The 19,666-nt window shown below is 29.8% G+C and overlaps 1 protein-coding gene, 1 long non-coding RNA gene and 1 pseudogene across 3 annotated transcripts; all 3 read left to right on the forward strand.

Moving 5' to 3' along the window:
* Positions 1 to 460: 460 nt before the first annotated feature.
* Positions 461 to 1,799, forward strand: LOC149884646 (uncharacterized; annotated as a pseudogene).
* Positions 1,800 to 11,056: 9,257 nt separating this feature from the next.
* On the forward strand, positions 11,057 to 13,724 carry LOC149884647 (uncharacterized). Of its 2 annotated transcripts, none has more exons than XR_016454707.1 (3): positions 11,057 to 11,186; positions 11,281 to 11,408; positions 13,067 to 13,724. It is a non-coding gene; the product is annotated as an uncharacterized LOC149884647 (long non-coding RNA). The 2 variants fall into 2 exon arrangements; XR_016454706.1 differs by lacking the exon at positions 13,067 to 13,724 and adding an exon at positions 12,083 to 12,280.
* Positions 13,725 to 18,009: 4,285 nt separating this feature from the next.
* Positions 18,010 to 19,201, forward strand: LOC149884648 (uncharacterized). The gene is made up of 2 exons (XM_090094531.1): positions 18,010 to 18,160; positions 18,674 to 19,201. Exon 2 carries the CDS (start codon positions 18,803 to 18,805, stop codon positions 19,199 to 19,201), a length of 399 nt encoding a protein of 132 aa, XP_089950657.1. The 5' UTR covers positions 18,010 to 18,160; positions 18,674 to 18,802.
* Positions 19,202 to 19,666: the final 465 nt, after the last annotated feature.

Consider the following 19,666-nt stretch of genomic DNA (forward strand, 5'->3'; position numbering starts at 1 on the left):
TGTTAATACACATAGACTATGTTTAAACAAATTTTAGGTTTCTGAAGGTGAGAGGAAGAGGACAAGGCTAGAAGACGAATCTCCTAAGATTGACGCTACCTCAGAATTAGACTTGAGTTTCACTGACACTAGCGCTGATTCTGATTCAGAATTTGAACCCGAAGTTTGGAATAATCGAAGAGCAGATAATTGTAACATTACTGCCAAAGACCCTAAGAATATTTTTGATGGAAATGTATCTATAATAGCTACAGCAAATGATAGATACATTTCCATCAAAAATCTCCCTCAATGTCTTACAAAAAGTAACTGGAGCAATTCTTCAAGATTGTGAAGTTGATATCACTAAATGCAAAGTCAAAAAATGTCATAGGTTAAGTGGAGAGCTTTTACTGCAATGATCAGTTCAGTCGGCAATTGCCAGGTAAAAAGAATTTTGTAAGTATATCTAAAAATAAACATGTATCAAAACGATTACTTCTTTGCAATATTAAAGAATTATATGCTGAATTTAAAATATAAAACCCTAAGCTCTGGAATTTAGAATGTTATCAATTATGTTACCTCAAAGTTATTACAAAATGAAAGACAACTTGAAGAGAATAACGAAGTTTATGAAGATGAAGTAACTGAGTATAAACGGTGGACTACAACAGATAGAGCAGAGCTTTTAAGTTACTACAGTTGGTGAATTCGTAGAAGGTCTTTGTGAGAAGCTTGATATTATAACATCCCACTCTTATATTGCAAAAGCACAAGGTAAATACTTAAGTAAATTAAAGTCATCAATACCCCCAAATGAAATTATTGTTTTGGTTGATTTTGCAGAAAACTTTAAATTCGTCATACAAGACGAAATCCAGAGTTACCACAGGAACCAACAACAATAGACAATACACCCTGTAATTATTTATGCAAAACAAGATAAGGGTGCTACTGAAAGTCAACCAACATCTTTATGTATTATATCTAATGACTTAGCACATGATGTTGGATTTGTTTATTGTGTTATGAAAAGAACTGTCACATTTCTACAAGAAATGTTCCCCAATACAAAAAAAAATATTTTTCTGATGGTTGTGCTGGCCAGTACAAAAATTGCAAGCATTTCTTAAATTTATGTTATCATGCTAAAGATTTTGGGATGCAATGTGAATGGAATTTCTTTGCGACATGACATGGAAAGTCACCATGTGATGGCATTGGTGGGACAGTTAAAAGACTTGTTTCCAATGCAAGTCTTCAACTTCCAACTGGCTCACAAATTCAGAATGCTGAAAAAATGTTCAATTTTTCTAAAGACAACATATCTGGCATCTACTTTATTTTTTTAAAGGCTGAAGATATTTGCTCAGTTCGTAAATCTTTGGTTACCCGATTCAATAATGCAAAGACTTTACCTGGTACAAGAAGTTTCTATCAATTTAGTCCACAGGATGCAACAAGCATATGTCAAAAGAGTCTCTGAACAGGAGGAATTCAATTTAACATTCAACCTTACAGGCTCAGTACATTATCTCCAAGAAACTAGAGCAGGAAAATATTATATCTGCAAATACGATATGCTTAAGTGGGTCGGTTTGGTATTGGAAGTTGATGAAAACAATGAATATGCCCTCGTAAAATTCATGCATCCTCATTTACCCAACACTTTTTTCAATTGGCCGAGCAGAGATGATTGTTATTGGGTACCTAAACCTCGTATCCTAATTATGCTAAAATCAATGTCATTTTCAACAACAGGCCACAGATACCACATAGACACAGAAGATTTGCCTATGGTCCATTCCTTAATTTAACGCAGCCATAGTAGTAGTAGACTTATGATAACGGATAAGATTTATTAAGTATTTATCCAAAATTTTTTCACCCCAAAATTTTCAAACCGCGATGGGCAAATGATTATTCAGACCATGGCCTACTTAAATACACGGCCTTCTTTTCTGCTTAAATAAAAAAAAAATAGAAGGCCAGTTTAAAAAACGTGTATTCTATTGGATGGACAAACTTTCTTAACATATTTTAAATATTGCGTTATAAATTTTAGATAAGTAAATCCGGCATAGGAGAAAAACTTGAGCGTTTTCCAAACGATTACATTAACTAAACCTCATACACTTGATTGTAGCTTCTTTTTATTAAAAAATAGTAATTATGGTTAATAAATGGAGTGTTGTTGGTTGTACCTCCAATTATCTTGGTGGTAAAGTTGTTTCAGTTTTTGGTTTTCCAAAAGATTATGATTTAAGAAAGTTATGGATTAGATTTGTAAATAGAAATTTCTGGACTGTCACAAAATCATCTGTGATCTGTTTAAACGATTAATAGCAAAGACGATAATTAGCAAAACGATTTCGAAGCCTATTCCTAAAATAATATAACTGGACCAAGAAAATCATCAACTAAAAGAATATTTCAAGGAGATGAATTTCAGAATTTTTTATCAAAGGATATTATTGCAGATGTTAATTCTCTTTCAGCTGCTGATTCACCAGCAGGATATTTATTATCCAAATTTGATAATTGTGTTGTATTCCTTAAAATTATTAAAATGAACTACACGTACCTGAAGTTGCTGAGTCTATTCGCATCAACAAAAATTTACCTGTCCAATTTCTTTAAAAAAATCTTCCAGTTTCCTTACCACCTTGGTTCAGAGTAACCCACCAATCTATGTTAAAAGGGAGTATGCTGGAAAACCTCAATTCACATATTAGCACAGAAAAAGAAAAGTTGTCTTTTATTCTTGAAGAAGTGAAAAGTCACCAAATTAAAAAAAAAATTATTCTTCAAATATTTTTCAATTTCCATTGATGTTGCGGTACACATCACTGCAAACTTATCATTTACTGCTAAAGGAATTCCCATTTCCATCTATATCATTGTTAGGCAAGCTTAAATCAGGTGTAATAAATTCTATGAAAGTTTTGAAGTTGCTAAATGAAAATGGGAGCTTATCAAAAGATCTTATAATAATTTTTGATGAAAAGTATTTGCAACAATGTGCTAAATATTCTGGTGGCAATTTAACTGATATTAGTGAGGAAAACGGATTTTATAGAATAATTGTTTCTTTCATGATCGTTGGTTTGAAAGAAAATAACCTGTGTTGTCATAGCAATAACCTGTGTTGTAATAGCAATTCTAATTGTAAAATTGAACAGTGACTGGTTAAAGTCTGAAATTCTTAGCCTGATTCAATTTTAAACAAAACACAGTTTTAATGTTCGAGGTGTTGTTTGTGGCAATTATGCTTGAAATGTTTCTTCTTTTACAAAATTACTTGATACACATGATAAAAAAAAAAATGTTAATACTATCAAATGAGCGGTGGGAGATTCCTTGTCGGTTTAAAAGATGTTATTTATCGTGAGAGTATAATCCAAATAAAAGAAGATATATAACATGTTAGATCCTTGATGGAGAAAATCAGTGAGATTTTGATAGTGCGACTTTATTGGATGGTTCTCGTGAAGTTGCCAGTTACGTTGCTGGTTTTATTGCCAAAATATTGGTTAAGAAGTTTTGAGTATGTTGAAAATTGCTTTGTACAAAACATTTTCAACAAGAGTCAATGGATTATAATTATTTAAATAAATTGTCCAGAGGTGGGCTAACAACTCCATCAGTACTGCTTTTAGAATATGTCTTTGACAGTTTTGCTATGATAGATTACATTTTTGATATTATTTATCAGTCTCAAACGCAACACTGTAAAGCAGCAAAGTTAGTTTTTGTAGAGAAGGGTACCAACCATTTTTATTTACAAACCATCAAAGTCATGGTAAAGAATTTATACACAATTTTATTTCAAATATTTATTTAATAACACCAGGAAGAGAGTTAGAGATTCCATTGTCGCAGATAACATAGTTGCATTTAAAAAAAGACAGAGAAAATTGAAAATATTTTGTTTGATTTTTAATCAGTTTGCGGTAGAGTTTTTTTATACTTTTGAAACTTATTTTTGAGAATTTGTGTTTTTTTGTTTCTTGCACAGTACTGACAGTCCCAAAATTTCTATTGCCAAATATAACCTATATCTTTCTCATAAAATTAGATCTAATCAATTATAAAATTAGAGGGGTGGGGAGGGGAGAAAGTACAATCAGTGCCCAACTTGTTAACATTTTTCAAATTTCCAGAATTTTTATGCAGGGCCGCCGAGAGGGGGAGGGGGGCAAAGGGACAGTTTGTCCCGGGCGGCAGATGACGATGGGGCGCCAGATGCCGAAGAAAAATAAAAATGGTTTTTTTAATCCTATCATGCCATAATTGAAATGTATATATTACTCGCGTTATATTATTATTTTTAATTCCTCGAAAAAATTTTAAAATACGAGCTCATCACAGATTTCTTACTCTATACTCTGTTAAGGTGGTAGACTGCTAAAAAACAATTGAAAAAAGTAGTTTTTCAAAAGTTGATTAGTTAAAAACTTTAATTATTGCTGTTTTTAAAAACATATATATTATTTTACAAAAAAACATAAAAAGGCCTAAAAAAACTTAGTAGGGTGATTTTGCTTCCCCTAGCAACGCTCATAGCAACGTCAAAATAAGGCAATTTTAACTAAATTTTACAAAATCTAAGCACTCAAACCAATAGCTACTTCTTTGTTTTTTGTTTTTCTATGTTTAAATGACATGGTGTGAAAGAACAACGTTGTTGAATTGGTTTATTACTATATATTAACTCGATAAAAGTGCATACTATCAACATGGGTTCTGCAGAAAGAAGAAATCAGTCTAAAAGCAAAAAACGTAAATGTTATAGATTACTTGCGAATAAAATTCACTTGACTTCTGAATATACTACTTCAAGTTCAAATAATACATCAAATAATACATCTCTAACAAATACTTCTTCAAGCAAATCAGCATCTGCTGAAAAGTTAAATTTACCTACTTCTGATACTCCAAGTATTTGTCAAGATAGTAATCCTGAATGTTACATCATATTTAATTCTGATGTCTTGAGTTCAACTTTAAATCTTGTTGGTTCTTGTCCAAAATGCCAATCTTTAATAAAATTGAATAATGATTTATCAAGAAAAAAAGGATTTTCACATCAACTTGTTTTGTCTTGCACTGCAAAAAAATGTCAATGGCAAAATGAGTTTTTTACCTCAAAAAAAATTGAAAAAAACAGTGATAATGAAACACAAGGCATGAAATCGTTTGACATTAATATCAGAATGTGTGTAGCTTTCAGAGAAATTGGAAAAGGTTATGCTGCAATGGAAAGTTTTTGTAACATAATAAACAGTCCACCACCAATGCAAAAAAAAAACATGCAATAACATTGTCTATAAATTGCATTCGTCTTATATCAAAGTTGCCCAAGATTCAATGAAGCGAGCAGCTGCACAAGCACAACGTACAAGTGAGTCTACTATTGGTGACCCTGATATAAAAAATGTTACTGTAAGTGTTGATGGAACGTGGCAGCGACGCGGTTTTTCCTCGCTGAACGGTGTTGTTACAGCTATTAGTAATGGGAAGTGTGTTGACACTCAAACTCTTATAAAGGATTGTAAAAGTTGCCAATATTGGCAGAGAAACAAAGATATACCGGGATACAATGACTGGGTAGAATCACATATTTGCCCAATTAATCACAAAGGTAGTGCAGGTGCAATGGAAGCTATTGGGGCATTGCAAATATTTAAACGATCAACTGTTTTTAACAAACTGCGTTATACAAAATACTGTGGTGATGGTGACAGTAAGTCTTACCAAAATATAGAAAGTAATAATGTTTACCCAGGGTATAAAATTGAAAAAAGTGAATGTGTCAGTCATGTTCAAAAAAGAGTTGGGTCTCGTTTACGCTCTCTTAAAGTATTGTACAAGGGAAAAGTTTTAAAAGATGGTAAAAGACTTACTGGAAAAGGAAGGATGACAGATAAAGTCATTAATACATTGCAAAACTATTATGGAATGAGTATACGACAAAACAAAGGGAATTTGTATGGCATGAAAAAATCCATAGCAGGACTAATTCATCACTGTTCTGAAAGCAGCAGCGATGAAGAACACCATAAGTATTGTCCTCGTACTAGCGATTCGTGGTGTAAATATCAAAGGGACAAGATTAATCAAACTTTGACTTATAAAAACAGTATAAACATTCCAGAAGCTGTTTGTGAAATTATAAAACCTATTTTTTCACACAAAGATCTTGGTGCAAACAAGTTATTAAAAAGATGTCTCGATGGAGAAACACAGAATGCAAATGAATCGCTCAATAATGCAATTTGGACAAAATGCCCAAAAAATGTGTACGTGGGTAGGTCAACACTTGAAATTAGTGTTGCATCTGCTGTCATACAGTTTAATGATGGTAAAACTGGTATGATAGATGTTCTTCACAGTTTAGGAATTTTACCAGGACATTTTACTAAAAACGGTTTTCAAAATAGTGATGTGCTACGTGAAAAGCTTATGGACATAAAATCATCTGAAAAGTTTAAAAAACAAAGAAAAAAGCTTAGAGCAACAAGGAAGGGGTTTGATGATAAGCACAATGATGAAGAAGGAACATTATATGAAAAAGGGGGGGGGGTTTAACCTGTTTTCAAGTGTTAATATATTTGTATTTTCAAAATATAAAGTTTTATTTGCATTTTTCTCTGTTGTAAAGTTTTTCATATTCTGGAAAAGATTGCGGGAGCTGTATTTGTCCAATTGATTTGAAATTTTGTACAGATGTTCATTTTTATGAGCTTTATGTCCTGAGATAAAGAAATTTTGGATAAAAATTAAAATTAAATTTTTTGGACTGTTTTGGGGTCAGGAATTTGGCCTAAATTTAGACGCATAGAAAAAGCTTATGGTGCATCGAAATTGAAAAAGACTCAAATTTTTTGTTTATCTCAGGACATTTATCTACTTAAAAGGTACACAACTGTAAAATTTTGAGACTTGATATATTTTACTTTTTGAGATATCTTTTCCAAGAACTTTGCACTTTTTAGGCCTAAAAACACTTAAATTTGCCCAAAAATTAGAAAGAGGAAAAAAAAAAAAATTTTTTTTTTTTTTTAATCCTATTTATCGTGTTTAAAATGAGAAAATCAATTGGAATAATGTCAGATTTTAAAATTTTTTTTTTAGCAGTCTACCACCTTAAATTTAAAATGTCCATTGAGATTTTCGCATTCATCAGACTAAAGTAAAAAAAACGTAAACGTTGATAATTAGCAATAACAAACTGTGAATGAAATTTAGAAATAATTCTAATCAGAATTTAGAAAGTAATAGTAAATATTTTTCAACTCTTTACGATCAACTTATTTATGGTAATTCATGTTTAAGATATATATTAAACTATTGAAATATTGATTTATGACATTAGCTTTTTGAGATTGAGTTTATAATTTTTTGATGAACTTGCGTAGTTGAGTGTATGCTATTAATTTATTGATGCGTGTGGTTATTTACAGTTACTTTAAATAATGAGTCGTAAAAAACTTTCTGGTGCCCAAAATAGAGCATTGGCTTCCAAAAGGGCAAAAAAATGTGAAAAAAATAAACAAATGCTCCAAGAATTATATTGGTTTTACAAAGCTATTAATCAAAATACTGATTTGAAGGTGAGTTAGTAGAAATACATAGGTCTATATATATATATATATATATATATATATATATATATATATATATATATATATATATATATATATATATATACATATAAAAATAATTTCTTCTTGAAAATTGTATTCAAGATTAAAGTTAAAACTATCATTATTAGTTAAGTCTGAGTTTAAAATATTGAAAAACTGCATTTTTGCCATGACAGTTTCATAGCCAACTGTAGTATGAAACTTTGATAAATATTTATAAATTATAATGTCAAACAATAAAAAAAAGCATTTTAAGGGTAGAAATTGGAGAGAGGAACTTCAATATATGCTCCGAAATTATAGATGTGGTTATTTACTCTCCTTTGTATATATATATATATATATTAGGGTGGTCCTTATTTTCGAAAGTTCATATTTTTTCAAAACTATTTGTAATTTTGTTCAGTTACACCAAAACATAAAAAAAACAAAATTTCAGCTCAATCCGATAATATTAACACGTGCCGCATTGGCCTTAAAGATTCATGCATCTGACTGTCTAACATGCTATAACGAGTCGGCGCAACTAACCACCAAGTGCATTCTGAATTCGCTACAAGCGCAACTACAAGTCTCTACAAGTCAATTTTGTTTTTACATATTATTTGTTTAATGCAACATTCGTTTTAGTTTCGTATATGAATTGCATAAGAAAAGACGTGCTATATAAGTAATTGATTAAAGTGCTAAAATCCACTTTTCGGAAAAATATTTATCTAGTTGGAGTGATGAAAAATCAAATTTACGGTAGTAAATTACCATGTAAACGAGGTGTTTTGAGTGTACTTTTTTATAACATGAGAGTGGTAAATTTAAATCTTAATGACAGCAGTGCTTTAGTTATTGATGAAGTGGTCGTTTTTTAGAAAAAAGCCAGAATCCCAGTTCAAAACTGTTCAAACTGTATTTCGAAATTAAAATCTTTGTACGATAATGTCAGAAATTTAGAAAAATCTAAAAATAGAGATGGCAGAGAGAAAAAGAAAAATAGAGAACGGCAGAGAGAAAAAGAAAATGATTGCCACCTTAAATGCGCCACCTTAAATGCGTTAAATAAGATTAAAATCGCCGAAGATAGAGAAGGTAGAGTAGGTTGTATGTTGGGAGTAGATATCAAACTATTACGTAACGAAAAGCGGAAAGAAGAACGTACAGCTGAAGAGTTGAAAAGAAAAGAAGATTTGTTGGAAAATTCTAGTTGTTTGATTGCATATTTTGAAATGGAAGATAAAGAAAACGAAGATTCACAGAAAAAAGTGATAAATCAAGACAACAGTGATGACACATATTTAATATCGGAATCTGAACAGGGTCCATCTTCAAACAAGAGAGGACGAAAGACGTTAATGACACGCTGCCTTGGACAAATGTAAAGTGAGTGACAGAGATGCAATGCATATTATTTCTGCCGTCCTAGAAGCTCTTAATATAGATATCACCGAGTTTGTTCTCAATAGATCGTCTATAAAAAGAAATAGAAAGATTTCGCGGAAAATAAAATATTCATCAATAAAATCAGTAGGAAATGATGCAAAGTTTATTGAAGTGCATTGGGATTCCAAATTATTGCCTGATATCACAAAAAATGAGAAAATTGATCGGCTTCCTGAGATCGCGGTTGGTTAAGATTTTGAACAATTATTAGGAGTACCTGGAATTGCATCATCAGGAGGATCGGAAGTTTGCTCTGCTGTGTTTTATATCACTGATGAATGGAATTTAACCGAAAAAATTCAAGCCTTTTGTTTTGATACTACAGCATCAAACACTGGACGTATAAAAGGAGCTGCAGTTCTGCTTCAACAAAGGTTAGGGGGAGATATTTTGTGGCTTCCATGCCGACACCATTTATTTGAGGTCGTTTTGGCTGGTGTATTCACGAGGACAAAAGCAATTGTAGCATTCGGCCCTGAAATTGCTCAATTCAAAGCACTGAAAGAAAACTGGAAGAAAATTGATAAAATGAAATTTTTAGATTATACCAGCGATGAAGCCGTTCACAATGCACTGAAAGATGTAGCGCCCGAAATTATTTATTTTGTGAAACAGAAACTTGCAGAAGAGCAACCACGTGATGACTGCAAAGAGTTTTTGCAATTGACGCTCATGTTTTTGGGAGGTAAAACAAATGTGAGTTTTAGGGCCCCCGGTGCATACCATTTAGCGAGATGGGTGTCTAAAGCGATTTATTGTTTAAAACTTTTTTTATTTCGCGATCAAATAAAAATGAGAAAGAATAATTCAAAACTGAATGCAGAAATTTGCGTTGTCGTTGTATACTGTTATGTAGAGGCCTGGTTTTCAGCAATGAATACTACAGGAGCTCTCCTAAATGATATATATTTTTTGAGAAAATTGGTTAAATTTAAAAATATTAATGAAAACATTGCAACCATTGCAATGTTGTTAGTTCCGTGTAGATCTAGTCTCCAATTTTAGTTCAAATCAAAATATTGTTAGTTAATCAAAAAATCGTTAGTTAATCAAAATATTGTTAGTTCCGTGTAGATCTAATCTCCAATTTTAAACATTTTTTTAAATTGTATTATATTCGGATTGTATATCTTTATTTCATTAGTAATTATAATATATAGCATTTGGTATATTTGTTTACATCTAATTTAATCCATAAAATATGCTTGTTTATATATATAGTATATTTATTATGTATTTCTATATTAGATTTTTCATTGAGTTTTCCTTATATTTATTTATCATTTATTATATTTGTATTTATTATAATTTATTTATTACGCATTATTTAGGGTGGCCATCTGCGAGTGTTGTGAGGTGGGGCTTTTTATAATTTACTTATGGGTATATTTCAGGGAATTGGGATGGGGTTTTGGTATTTCGCATAGGTTCCCAGCTAGCACTTATACGTTGTTAAAACATTAGAACAATGTCGCGCGGAGCGTTGGCCCAACGTCGGTTGCCAACGTTGTTTTTATATCATTATGGTTACAAATGCGACGTCGCCAACAACAAAAATCCAACGTTGGAACAACATTTATTTTAAGTCGGTACAGTGTAGGATTTTACGTTGGTGCAGTGCTGTATATAATGCCTATTCAACGTTGTATTTTATGCTTATCCAACGTTATATTTTATGTTGTTTCAACGTTGTATTTTATGTTTATTAAACGTTGTATTTATGTTGATTCACCGTTGTATTTTATGTTGATTCAACGTTGTATTTTATGTTTGTTCAACGTTGTATTTTATATTGATTCCACGTTGTATTTTATGTTTGTTCAACGTTGTACTTTACGTTGATTCAACGTTGTATTTTATGTTGATCCAACGTTGTTTTGTATGTTTATTCAAGTTGTATTTTATGCTTATTCAACGTTGTATTTATGTTGATTCAATGTTGTATTTATGTTGATTCAAATTTGTATTTTATGTTGAATCAACGTCGTATTTTATTTTGATTCGACGTTGCGTCTCTATATAGAAATGCCAAATACTTGGCGCCGCATTCTAAATAGATTCTTTAGATAAACCCTTTCGCTTAAAGGCAATACGTATACAGAAAGAACACCGTTTAACATGGTAAAGATTATATTATTCAAAAGAAAACAAACTATATATCACTACTCTCATAAAATTCATCGCTTTCTTGTTCATTATGGATTTTTTTCTTTAGTTTTTTCCTGTTTCCCGCCCTCCTTCCGCTATCACGATCGCATGCATATCTTAACCATTGTTTTATCACCTCTTCAATATCCGCATCGGTTGATTTTACTGCTTTGTTAAGATGGAAAGCAGCATAAGGTAAAGACAATACTAAATAGTAAAAGTAAAAACAATAACAAAGTTAAAAAAGCTAATACTATATAAAAAGCTAATAATATATAAATTTATTCAGTTGAACGTTTAATTTTAGAAGAATATTTTCAAATGGAGTTTACTAAAAATTTAAACGCAATCTTTACTCTTATAAAGCTACTGCTTAACATACAACTTAACCAACCATATACATGTAATACTTTTTTGACCTTTCAGAGATTTACTTGACAAGTACAAATTTATTATTTTTATCAGCTGAATTACATATCAAGCTTATTTGAAAGACTATGATTTATTTATTACATGTCAAGGATAATGGACACAACTGGCTGAACTGTATACAATTTAAAAATATATGTAACACAAAATAACACCTCTTGCAGTGAAAAAGCTCATATATATATATATATATATATATATATATATATATATATATATATATATATATATATATATATATATATATATATATATATATATATATATATATATATATATATATATAACATTATCATTACATAGTTATTCATTTACAAACAAAGAATAACATGTCATTCTTGATGTTAATACTATTTTATTGACTCATTGCCCTGGGCAAACTTTATGATGTATTCTTGTTCTCAGACTCCAATCACTTCTTTATAATTGCAAATATTTAGTTTTTGGTTTGTGCTCTTCTTAAAATACCAAGTCGAATTTGGTTGGTTTGAGAAACCTGCATTTGGATCATATTCTAATGTCTGTTTTAATGCAGAATTAGAAAAAATAAAGGCATCATGGCACAATCCAGGATACTTTGCAATAACATCTCTAAACTTTCCATCAGCATCAATGACAACCAGACAGTTCAAAACAGGATTTCTTTTTTAAAAAAAAGAAGCTAAAAATCTTCAAAATGTTAAAATTTTTAAAAATCCTGAGAGCAGCTAAAACCTTTTTGGGAAATATTGACACCATGTTAGAACAGCTGTTCACCTTAAACTATATGACCTTATATTATAATATTGTTTTAAGTTTAGCACTTATGTTAACTAACTTGATGTTTTCAAACTTTAAAGAACTATGATGTGGTATTTAAAATATTAAAAAAAACTTCAACTTTTGTAATAAACATGTTGCACTTTGTGAAATTGAAGAAATGTCTCTTCATAAATCAAATATATTTTTTTACATATTATTAACAACATGAAGCCCTTTATAATAACATAATAATGTGAAATAAAATACAGCATAAAAAGCATTAGCACCTAAAAAAAAAGGAAAGATAGTTTTTTTTTTTATAAAGAATAATAGAGCAGAAATATTTTTTTTGAACCTTGCATGCATTACATGCAAACATACAGAGACAGAATAAATCTGTGAAACAAAAGCTTTTTAAGTTTCTCATGTTAACTATGCCTGTGTAAGTAGGCCAAGCAGTGTATACTTTAAACTTTTTGACTAATGACCTAAAGTAATATAATCAAAATGATCAGGTATCAAATCAAAATGATCAGGTATTAAATTAAAATGACGAGTTTACCTGCAAATATATGCTGGCTCATCAGCCATAGTAAATCCTTTGATTTGTATCATTGTACCATCTATTACTCCAAGGAGACCTTTAACTCCGAATGATTGAAAGTACTTTCTCTTTGTTTCAGCCATCTCCTCTGGACTATCATACCATCTGACAAGGTGATGATAGTGCTGAATAAAATATTTGTAAAACTGGAGAAGTGTGCAACTGTAGCTTGACTGGCTTCCATGAGAGGTGTCACCTAAAATTACATGAAACAACATGTGAACGAAATATACATATTGACTACTATATTTTAATTAAGCAAAGCAAGTTAGTTATCTGAGAGAAAAGTGAACTTTGACAAGGTTAAACTCTAAATAACTTGAAAAATACAGTAACCTTACCAAAAGTCTGCAAAAATATAAAATCACAATTTAGGAAGAGTAGGAGGGTGCAGTATAAAAATTAATCTTTTGACAATCTATTATGCTAAGTTAAAAAAATTAGGGTTTGTTTGATTTTTGCTACACAATAATAAAGTTTCATATTTCCATATAGAGAAAAAATAAATTTTATTTTATTTCTTTTTTCTTTTTCTTCTGTAAACCAAGTTTTCCAGGTTTTCCCTGGGATTTTTGCTACCTTTAGGTTTGCTAGGCATTTTAGGTTGAATAAAAACCCTGTATAAAGCACCACCTTTAAGTTGCATTTGTAACAATCCATTAATAACAAGCATGTTTAACAATAAAGAATCATAAGATTGTAGCTAATCTTTTTGGTATTAACTAATAATTCTTACTAATTACTGGTTGAAAACTCCCAGTTGATAAAAGCCTTAGTGCTATCAGTACTTTTGCTTCTGAAAAAATTGGGTTGCTTCTCAATATGATTGTTGACAAATCATCGTGTAAAGTGTTGACAATATCTCTTATATTATTTTTTGGTAAATGAAGTTTTTGAAGACATTCCACATCAGAGTAATTGCTTAAAGCAAAACCAAATTTGATCTTGACCATGTGCAGCTAGAATAATTGGAATATCCATTTTGACTAAACTTTTATAAAGTTGTTAAAACAACAATATGAATTATGATCATAATACTTAATAAGACATGTACCTTTTTAAAAAAAATTTCTGAAGAAGAAAATATATTTAATAATAAAAATATTATATCTTTATAAGATGTTATATTGTTGTACAGGGACTTGTATAATACAAATCCTCGCATAATATAACATTTTATAAAGATGTTATGCTATTATATATATATATATATATATATATATACACATTATAAAGATATTAAATTATGTCATATTAACAATATGACAATATATCATCTAATATAAGATGCTATATCATTACATATAAGATATATTAAGCTTAATATATATAATAATATAACATCTTAATAAGATGTTATATCATTAAAATTCAGTTGTTTTTTATTAATATCTATGATTATTATTAAACCTTTTTATAATATATATAATTTATGTATGTTAAGATCCCTAATAATATATCAATCTGACAATAGATTTACATATGCATCATAATAATGTAATGCCATTCTCATTATTAAGTGATTTTAAAGTTACGCGAAAGTTAAGGGCAGCTCATTACAAACTTAACTTTACTTGCGAAAATTGAGGAGAGCAAGTTTCTAAAAAGTTTGGTGAAACCATTTCAGTTTGGTGAATACCGACAGTGCTAAACTTACGCAAAAACTTAGGAAAGTTTTTTTGAAACGCAACTGCGCAAGTTTGGTGATTACGACTTTTACAGTTTTAACTTATGCCAAACTGCTGTTAGACTGAAGCTAAAAAAAAGTTAGGTGAATATGCTCAAAGAACTTTTACGCTTCTCGGCCTAATGGCTAAGATCAAGTGTAGTCACTTGGATTGATGGCGAGCTGGCTAGGCCGGTGTACTTGTATTAAACAGATACTTTTCTTTTTTTCCACCCGTTCCTCAAAGGGGAGGCAAACTCAGGGTCGACATGCTTCTGGGTCTTCCCTGGAGAGGTTCGGGCAAGTCTGCAAGGCATCGGCCGGAGGACTCAAAATACTCAATACCTCAAAGAACTTTTACAGAACGTTCTTAGAACGTGCCCGAACGTATTGTGTTAGCTGGGATTACATTGGATCAACGTTGGGTTTAGATCGTAAAAACAATAAACTTTTTGCGATGTAAAAACATACATTTATTCAACGTTGGTTGAATCAATGTCAATTTAAATACATTGGATCAACGTTGGATTTACATCGTAAAAGCAATTAACTTTTTACGATGTAAAAACATACGTTGGACCAATGTAAATTTTCCAGTTGTTTTTAGTTCCGTCGGTATTAATTTCATAATTAAACATATGACATTGGATCAACGTTGGTTTTGCATTGGAAAAAACAGCCGACGTTCGCGATGGTTTTACATACGTTGGCCCAACGTAAGTGTGCTAGCTGGGTTAGGAGGTTCGGGTTAAAAATGTGTGGGGATATGGGGAAGCCTCCTGGTTCTGTGTAGCACTCTGACTTATTCTTGTTAACACGCGTACTTTTCTTTACGTGCAAACTTTTGTTTTAACTCTAATAATAACAGTTCTTTTTCTTTAATATACCGTAATCGTTATTGAAATCTCTACACTTTAACATTATATAAATGCTAATTCTAAACTCCTTTTATAAAATCAAACCTCCGGTCTACTTATATTCCGAAGAACCTAAAACTTTGTACCCCCTCCTTTCGTATCTCTTAACTAACTCCTGACTGACCTCTGACTGACTCTCATTTACCGACTAAATCCAACTAATTCTTCTCTGATTCCTACTCCAACTTATTCTTCTGTTTTGTATCTCCCTTTTTATATTGGTTCCAATGCTTCGGGCCTTGGCGTCTTTTCATTTTTTATTCGTTATTGTGTAAAGTATTAATTAATGGCTTTAGGTGGTTTTATTTTTATAAACGACATCTTGTTTTACATAGAATTAGCTTCCTCACAGTATTTAGCCAGGACAGTCTCGTATTTTTACAAAATGTCTCGTGTCCTTTATTTGACCACATTTGTCCCGTATTTTTGAATTATTTAGTACAAATTTCACTTTTGATTTTTTAATGAAAATTTTAACGTTTTTTTTAAAACAATTTGCAAATAATGATGTCGTCAAACATTTCTATTTGAAAAACTGAATTTGTCATTTTATTTTTAAATATTAAATCAAAATCTTGTTTTATAAATTAAACTTCTTTTGTCTTACTAAAAAAATGTTTTCACCAAATAAATTAGTCAAGGAACAATTTTGATGTTGTATCAAAGAATCAAATGTAAAAATCGACTTGATATTAGACAATTGATTCATTGACAACAATCAATTACAAATCTAACTTAAAATGCTTACATTTTCATAACCTAATTAAGGAAAATGTTTCCTTCCTTAATAATGTTATTTCAAAAGAAAAGTATTTAAAGTAAAAGTAAATTTATTTTTAAAACTTGATTTATTTGAAAAAATATCTCACAGTTATTATTGAGTTTCTCAGCCATTAAATTAAACTTTAAATTAAACAAAAAAAATTTTTTTTGCAGCACAATAACGTTGTACTTGAGATTGCATTCTAAATTTTTTTACTTAAACCCACTTTTGTCATTCATCAAGAAATAAATTATATCTGAAAATGTTGAGGAACTTTTTAAAAATAACTACAAAATTTAAAATATTTTGAAAAACAAATCAAAAACTACTTTTTGCTTCAATATATTTACAATGAAATTTTTTTAGCTAATGTCCCGTATTTTTAGCAAAAATCCCGTATTTTTAGCAAAAATCCCGTATTTTTTGCCAATTTTCCCGTTTTTTTGAAAAAAATCGAAGCCATCCTAACTTTATATATTGTTTATTGTATTTTATTTATACTTTATCTTTTATTTCTTTCGAATAATTACTTGAAAATATATAAGTTGTTCAATTGATTTCGTGTAGACCAAATCTGCAATATTAGATACTCGAAAGTATATATGCAGTTTAAGGCGACACGATGTAAAATATTTGTAAGTTCCGTGTAGACGTAATCTTCAATTTTAAACTTTTTTTTAAATTGTTTTAAGTTCGTAATATACATTTTGATTTGATTTGTGTCTATAATATATAGCATACCCAGAGCGGCGAATCTTGCAAATCTTACAAAGATCTGTAAGATCTTTCATATCTTTTATTTCTTAGTAAGAACTTACTAGGATCTTGATAAGTTTTGAAAGAATAACATCTTTGAATAAATTGTTATAATTCTTATAAGATCTTGATAAGATCTTATTAAGAAATAAAAGAGAACAAAATTTTTTTATCTTAGAAAGATCTTAGAAAATCTCTCCGTAATTTGTGCGTCAGCTACATGAAATTATGCTATGCACCATAATTTTTTTAAGCATCGTGGTGAACCAAAAAGTGTCCTTATGGTTCGCTTTTATTAAAAACAACTTGTAAAAAAGGAGAGGAAATAAAAATAAAGTAAAAAAGATTTTTAAAAAATTTTAAAAAGAGAGGCAGAGAAATTAAAATTTTAACGATTTGCAAAATGGTGTGTGTGTAGACGCACACACACACAGATATATATATATATATATATATATATATATATATATATATATATATATATATATATATATATATATATATATATATATATATATATATATATATATATATATATATATATATATATGGTTTATATATGTTGACAAGTATGTTTGTGCATTCTGTAAAAAGTGCTCAATATTCCTTGAAAAAAGTAGCAATAATACATTAAATAAGAAAAAAAAATTACCAAAGTTTGTTGCAACTTGTAATTTTCTCTTTTTTTTTTTTTGTATAATAAAATGTAGAAGAATATGTCATTTTTTGTAGTATGCCAAAAATTTACTCTAGTCGATCAAGAAAAAGGAAATCAAATGTTGCCTATAATCGAAATTCTTTGCCGAAAATGATGGTTTATTCTGAACCTGATAATGATTCTTCAAGTGATGGTATTTCCACATTAAGTTGTTTAAATTTCTTTGATGATTCCAATGATGGTCATATATTTGAGGCTTTACCCCGTTCCTCTACACCTATCGATATATAATAGATAATGATTCAAGTAACACTAGCTCTGCAAGCATTGAAAGTTATGATGTTGGCCCTGTTATTTATGGAACAAGCATATCAAAACAGTTCTATATTGAGAAGTTGAATAATCTTGCCAGAGTAAGCACTACATGTTCTTGTGGTAAATGCAATAGAATGTGTATCAAAAGAATCTTACTACTACTGCTGCTGCTGCTGCTGCTGCTGCTGCTGCTGCTGCTGCTGCTGCTGCTGCTACTACTACTACTACTTCTACTATTACTACTACAACTACTACTACAACTACTACTACCACTACTACTTTTACTACCATATTACTATTACTATTACTATTATCATTATTATTATTATTATTATTATTATTATTATTATTATTATTATTATTATTATTATTATTATTATTATTATTATTATTATTATTATTATTATTATTATTATTATTATGATTGTTATCATCATCATTATTATTATTAGTAAAAGTATAAAGCACATTCTGATTAAGTTTTTCATTATCTTTATGTCATATATGATGATTGAAATTATGTATCTTTATGTAGTGTAGTGGTAATTTGTAGAGAATGAAAGGTCGAATCATTACACCAAAAACCTAAAACTATTTTAAACTGTTTTTAGGATCACAATCTAAGTAAAGAAGCTGTATCAAGTGTTAACAATTTATTTAAAGAAATATTTCCAGCTCCAAATTTTCCAACCAACTATGCATTACATAATTATAACCTTGATTATAAAAAGAATATTTTGATGTCTATGGAAGTAGACCAATTCAGTTATATTATACTTGACATTAAGCAACAATTGAAAACAATCCTTAAGAGAAACTGGCCTTTATCATCAAGTTATTTATCTTTAAAACATGGAAACCAAGGAAATAGTGAAATTGATCTGTGTGTAAATATTGATGGTGAAGCAGTTGGCAACTCATCGCAGCTGTCCATGTGGCCTATCTTAGGCTCAATAAAGCAACTGCTACCAAAGATCCGAAGTAGCTATAAGAATATGTTATTGGCTGGCATATGGGTTGGAAAATCAAAGTATGATTTTAAAACAGATGGTTTTAATTATTTGCAGAGATTTGTAAACACCTTTCCAACTGATATAGATTTTAGAGGAGCAATGATAAAAAAAATTTTTTTTTCTTGATTTGTGATTTACCTGCAAAAGCTAATATTTTGCATATGGTGCAATATAATTGTTACTTTGGCTGTCTAATTCCAGGTGTTCATAGAAATCACAGACATCTGTATATAATCTATAATATAATTAGTACAGAAACGTTTAACGTTTAACGTCGTTTCGTCATTAGTTACTAGGCTTTGAATTAGTTACTAGGCTTTGAAAGAGCGCGTTCTTCAAATGCACGCGGCCATTGGAGAAAGATCTTTTGAGCGAGTTAAAGCTTTTTTCCTTTTGGAACTTAACTATTAGTTTAGATATATTACATAAAGAATCATCTTAATCAATTATATATCATATTATAATTTAAGTAAGTATACGAAATAGTTATATACACATTTTTATCAGATAAAGTAGAAAGGATTAAAATTTTTATTAGATAGAGTAGAAAGGATTTAAAGTAGAAAGGATTTTAATTTTTTAAATCGTTTA

Source organism: Hydra viridissima, unplaced genomic scaffold (genome assembly GCF_058129835.1).
Source record: "Hydra viridissima isolate aposymbiotic clone 2 unplaced genomic scaffold, HvirCarnegie_v1 scaffold_8, whole genome shotgun sequence".
Taxonomy (NCBI): domain Eukaryota; kingdom Metazoa; phylum Cnidaria; class Hydrozoa; order Anthoathecata; family Hydridae; genus Hydra; species Hydra viridissima.